This window comes from Rhododendron vialii, chromosome 1a, assembly GCF_030253575.1.
Source record: "Rhododendron vialii isolate Sample 1 chromosome 1a, ASM3025357v1".
NCBI lineage: Eukaryota > Viridiplantae > Streptophyta > Magnoliopsida > Ericales > Ericaceae > Rhododendron > Rhododendron vialii.
Window position 1 is genome coordinate 48,572,865 of NC_080557.1, and position 5,944 is coordinate 48,578,808.

General features: G+C 37.6%; 1 protein-coding gene across 1 annotated transcript; it reads right to left on the reverse strand.

The window, feature by feature from the left end:
- Positions 1-2,277: 2,277 nt before the first annotated feature.
- Positions 2,278-4,675, reverse strand: LOC131304785 (transcription factor MYB34). The gene is made up of 3 exons (XM_058332170.1): positions 4,230-4,675; positions 3,748-3,877; positions 2,278-3,625 (listed from the first exon to the last, which is right to left on the reverse strand). Exons 1-3 carry the CDS (start codon positions 4,360-4,362, stop codon positions 2,551-2,553), a joined length of 1,338 nt encoding a protein of 445 aa, XP_058188153.1. The 5' UTR covers positions 4,363-4,675; the 3' UTR covers positions 2,278-2,550.
- Between the last annotated feature and the right edge of the window lie 1,269 nt (positions 4,676-5,944).

The window sequence follows — 5,944 nt, forward strand, 5'->3', positions numbered from 1 at the left end:
CTACAATCTTTCGGAGTAACGAGTGGAGCGAGATAGATAAAAAAAATTTATTGGAGACCGTACACCAGAGTTTTGAGATCAATAACAAACAAGCTAACTTCTCTCAAGTTTGGCGTTTGAAATAAAAATGGTGCCAATTGAAATTAAAAAAAAAAAGTTTAGTAGTTTGTAATTTATTGTTTCACTTAGCCTCATTGTTGGTGGCGGAGCCAGGATTTATAACTGAGGGTAGCACCTAAAAACACCTAAAAATATGAACATGCTTACCATTTAAAATAGTACAGTATTCTAAACTAACCATTCATAATACCAAAAGATTTACACATTTTCATAATTTAGTCATCAGTCATATAAACGGAAGTGGTTTAACGATCTATCAAAATGGAACTCAATATTCTTTTCAATCCCGAAATCGTCCGGAGTCATTCTAAACTAAACTTCAAAGGAATTTTTTGAAAAGAATGATTTTTCTATTGAATTGGACTGAGAGGGAGAATAATTTTTCTTGACTGAGGGAGCATTTTTGCATAGAACTACCTTTCCTCTATATTATTTTTGGACCAGGGGTGGGCATGTGCCACTCCCCCACCAATTGCCTCCGCCACTGCTCACAGTACCACCCTTTTACTATCATAAATAGATAAGACAAAAATAAGAAAATTAGACAGTACGGTCGAGGAATTGAGTGATCGATCCAAATCATGCTTATCTTGAGATGACAACGCAACACAATAATTTCGGAAACAGTTTTGTTATTTTTTGTACAATCAAAATTAATTGTTATAAAACTGTTATGCCATATTAATCATTCTTAACCGATGAATGCAATATCCATGTACATTACTAAATGAAATGAATATAGCGTGTTAAAATTTAAATAGCGCATCAAAACTTGGGATGCCGTAGGAATATATTGAATTTTCGGTAATGACAAGCTACTCTTTTTTATAAAATGAAAAGTAATTGTGTACGATGACATATGACACACACGAAACGACTAAATGGTGATGATATATGCCTTCAGGATTCATTATGCTGCATGCAAATTACTACGGCTTTCTGATTTCTGTGCTAACACAATGCATTGGGAGATTATATAGATGAAGTGTTTAATTGATGGCACAATACAATTCCAGCGACAAATTTCTAGACCAGGAAGGAAGAAAAAACAGAGGCTATAATAATTAAAACTGTCATAATTCCACAAAAGAGCAGTTATGATGAGAGAGGGGGCCGGTGGCCCAAACGCGGACGGACCACAGTCACTCCCTCAAAAGTTAATCAATACTATTGATAGGCATGTATCGACCCACCCCAGCAGCTGGGAGTTAAGGTTTCCACTCAATTCCCAGACAAGTGTGTTCTTCTGGGTTCTTCCTTACTTAAAGCCCATGTACGTACCAACGAGGGGTTGGTTGGTTGGTTGGTTCATGTGAAAACGCACGATTTGACTGCACAAGGCCTATGTTTGAGTTCTCATAATTTTTTTATCAAGGCTAAACAAACTCCAACACTATTCACTCGTGAATGGATCTTAATTCCGGTCCCGACATTAGTGCAGTGGAATTCTTATATATAGTGATATAGTATAAAGGGGCAAAATTCTTTGACAGAAGTGATGGAGTATCATACCTGCACTTCTATTTTATGCACCTAAAAAATAAAAAGGAGCAAGTGTGCGGAGACTACTTGCAATGCTCTTACGGGATCCTTTCAACTTGGCATGAACCCCTAAATGCACGAAGAGTAGTGGTACACAGAGAGACAAGAAATAGATAAGAATTTTGAGCCAAACTTTGTTTAAACTATACTACTAGATTAATAAGCACTTTTAGATCCCATTTCACTAACATTTTCCACTTTTTTCGCATTTGTTAATTTTGCACCTCACTATATTGGTTTTCCAATTTTTTTGCAAATCGGAAAAGTAAAAAAAAAATTTACTTTTTCCCAAATATTTTAAAAAATAACTACTTTTTAGCAAAAAAATTGAATTTTTTTTATTTAAAAATGATTATTTCTCAAAATATTTGGATAAAAGTTAAAAATTTAACTTTTCCCATTTGTCTCGTTAAAACGAATCAATAAATTACAAAAATTTAGCGCAAAACTAGCAAATACGAAAAAAATTTAAATAAAAACAAAATCATTTTTGAAAAAAAAAAAAGTTTAGTGGAACACCCACTTACTGGACACTTGCATATGTTGCATAAGGGTAACGTGAGAATGAGGTGAGAGTGATGATTACATCCAAAATAGTTTGATAATTGCAATTTCCAAAATCACATATGTTTCTATTTCAGTACCAATCAAGCGAGGGGCTAAAATTAATCCTAGCATCATTTTCACTCCTACCTACACGTAGAAGAAGAGCTAGATGCAAAACGAAACCATCTTCTTAACCGTCAACTTGGAAAATGGAAATTATTTTTGGCTCCAATATTCCTAGAAAGAGAAAAAAAAAAAAAAAGTAGTAGGAGTATCTCACAACTCTCACTTTCACTCGTACTACAAAACAACACAGAAAAAGACAAGTGAAAATTACAGTAATTAAGAGAGAAGCCACGCAACCAAAGCTTCTTTCTTCCCCTCATGCTCACTCATGACTCCCTGATCTCCTCCCATCTTAGTAGTACTGCACTCCTCATCGTTATCCCACGGCCAACCCACCATTTTCTCTTCCTCGTCACCCCATAATTCATGGCCTTGAACCACAGGTAATTCCAATTCCCAATCCCAATCCCAATCAAAACTACCCCATTCCCAATTTCCTTCCCCTGGAGTAAATGAATTCGTTGAATTACAAGAATAGTAGTACTGTTGTTCACCATTCAACCACCCCTTGTTACTAACACTACTTTCTAGATCCTCACTGATTGCCATTTTCATGGTCCCGCAACCTCTCTCCTCACTAATTGTGGCTCCACCCCCATTTCCTGTCGTCTTCTCTTTCTCACCCAAAATGATCACGTCACCAACTGGATCCACCAGCTCCTCCCTCATTATGTCATCATCAAGCCAAAAAGTCCCTCCATCTGGCCCTCCTTCATACGTTGCATCATTTTCTCTCTCTTCGTAAGGGAACTCGGCTACGCCTTCTCTCTCCTCACCACAACCCAACAATATTCCAACCTCAGGATTATAAGGAGGACTAGGCAGAAGAAAAACATCGTTGTTACCATAATTAGTAGTATAAATGTTACAACCGTGATGATCTATTATTCCACATGCGTCCAACATAATTTCACTTGAACTCTCTTGTTGCCATGCGACGGCGCTAGACAGAGCCTCGTTTTCTAAAGTCGGTGTTGACGGCATTAGATCAACTGGACCCTTACCGTTATTGGAGGATCCGTGTGATTCTTGGGGATTTTCCAACAGTAGCTTTGGAACTTTAGTGAGAAGGCGGCGGGTTTTGTTTTTCTGCATGGCAGCTCGACTCGTGCGACCGCCTTTCCGCTTGGGTGCGACATTGACCTTGGGTAAGTCCATTTCCAATGGCGGTAATTCTTCTTCGTTGTTAGGCCTCCTAAAGCTCTGGATTTTTCTACTCAAGTGAGAGTTCCAATAATTCTTTATCTCGTTGTCTGTTCTTCCAGGCAAGTGACTTGCAATCAACGACCACCTACAACAAGCAGAAAAGGAAATTAAAACATGAATATTATTTGATTGCCCACAGTGGAAAGACGTGAACAGGAATTAATTACTAATTAATTTGGTGGAATTAATTCCGATAGACACCCGAACCTATTTCCCAGAGTGGCATGCATTTGAATGATGATTTCATCTTCTTCAGGGGTTATGTTGCCTCTTTTCAACTCAGATCTCAAGTAATTAATCCACCTCAGTCTGCAGCTCTTTCCACACCTCAGTAACCCTTTAATAATGAACAAACGATAACCAAAATAAGACTAGCACTACTCCAGTACTGAAGAAGAAAGAATTAAAGAAAGTGTATCAATCGATTGACATAGCTAGCTAGGTGTACGTACAACCGGCCTTAATTTGTTTCTTTGAAATACACTCCATATACTATAAGCTAACCACACTTCACTGGTGGTCAAGGGACAAACGAATAAACTAGGGGATAGTATTTGGATGAATATGCCGGTCGAAGAATCATTGAAACTTCATCAATGTCTTCTAGCAGGCAGCGTGGTACGTTGTTGTTGTTCTACTTTTTCGTGTATACATAACATGAACAACAAATGTAGTAGTAGTAGTAGTACCTGCATTTTTGGGTAATGACCTCCACGAGCCTTCCCCATTAGCGTGAATGAAGTTGGACAAGATGTCATCTTCTTCTCCGGTCCATCTCCCCCTTTTCAACCCCACTTTCTCACAGCACGGTGCTCTCCCCATTTTTAATTAATTAAGTGGAAGCACCTCAGTATCCCAGCTGCAGATCGATCGGGAATTAAAGATCGAAATTAAAACTGATGGAGATATCTCTCTCTCTCTCTCTCTCTCTCTCTCTCTCTCTCTCTCTCTATTACTACTACTATTGTCTACTATACCTCTTTTGGGAGGTAGCTGCTAGCTAGCTAGAATCCAACGAATAACAAGGCTAGTTGACTTGTTTGGGATTGCATGGCAGGGTAGTATATATCCGTCGTCGTTCGAGGAGGAAACTACTACTGTACTAAAAAGTAGCTAGCACGCCAATATATATAATAGTGACTCTGCCTGCCAATATACTCCTATATATATATAAATAAAACAAACACAAATTAAGGAGCTAGCTGTGGGCCTATCGGGAAGGGTAGGGTCAGGTGGATGTACAAGTGGGAGTGGTGAGAGACGAAGCCACGAATACAAGTTTACCAGATTGCAAACGCAATTGTCGTGGCTTCTCCAACGTCGTTAGCCGGTCTCGGGGCTTTTCCATCTCCCACGTTGACGCATGACCCTCTCTCATCTCAGGATTAATGGATGACCACCTCACCTAGATCGATCTGAGTCGCTTTTCATCCCCAACCCGGCCGGCCCTAAACTAGCCATTATCATCCCACCTACCTCTTCTGTCTCTCTCCCTTCTTTCGCAAGTCGGTCGGTCAGTTATGGCCGGTTACTCCTCTACTTGGCTCAATTTTTGTTCTCTAGTGGGGACAAATTTTTGCAGAAATATTAACCCATCGATCGTTGTTACTCCTATTTTCTCTGGTGTATGCATGCATATTGTTGTACATCGATCCTATTCAAAAAAAAATGTCATGTACTGTAATGTGTACTGTAATATATGACAATAACCTGACAACACTAGAGTCATCTTCTTTCTTTTTTTGAAGGCACACTTAGGGTCCGTTCCTGAACTAAAAAAAAAAAAGCTTTTATTTTTAAAAAAATAATTTTAAGTTAAAAATTTATGAGTTTATTGAAATCTAAAAATATGTAATATGAATTTTATTTGAAAGATCTCGATGAGATCTTTTATACAATCCAAAAAAAATTGAAATATTATTTTTCATTTACATTATTTTTTAGTTTGAAAATGTAAAATAAGCGGCTTATTTTTTAAGAATATTTCTGGAACGGAGCCTTAATTTCCCACTCATGTATTGTTATCAAGGTGTTTTTTTCTTCTTTGAAAGGCGCCAAAAAGTCTTGACGAAGAAATCTCAAGGTTAATAAAGATGATTGAAGAATCCCCAGCCATCACCAAAAACTAATTATAATTAAGGTTGATTGGTGAATAAAAGTTCGATCTAATCATCCATTCAACTGTTTAAAGTTAGAACTCGCAAGTAAAAAAAGAAACTTGTGCATATGATCAGCAGGGTAAAATTGCAACCAGAGGTTATTAGTAACAAGTCATGAATAAATAGATATAAATGCCAAAGTAGATAAATGAATGAGACACGCGACAAATGCCGTAAACTTATTTTACTAATAAATCGTGTATATACAGTTTCAATAGTACTCCTGTTAGTAAATATTTAGAGCC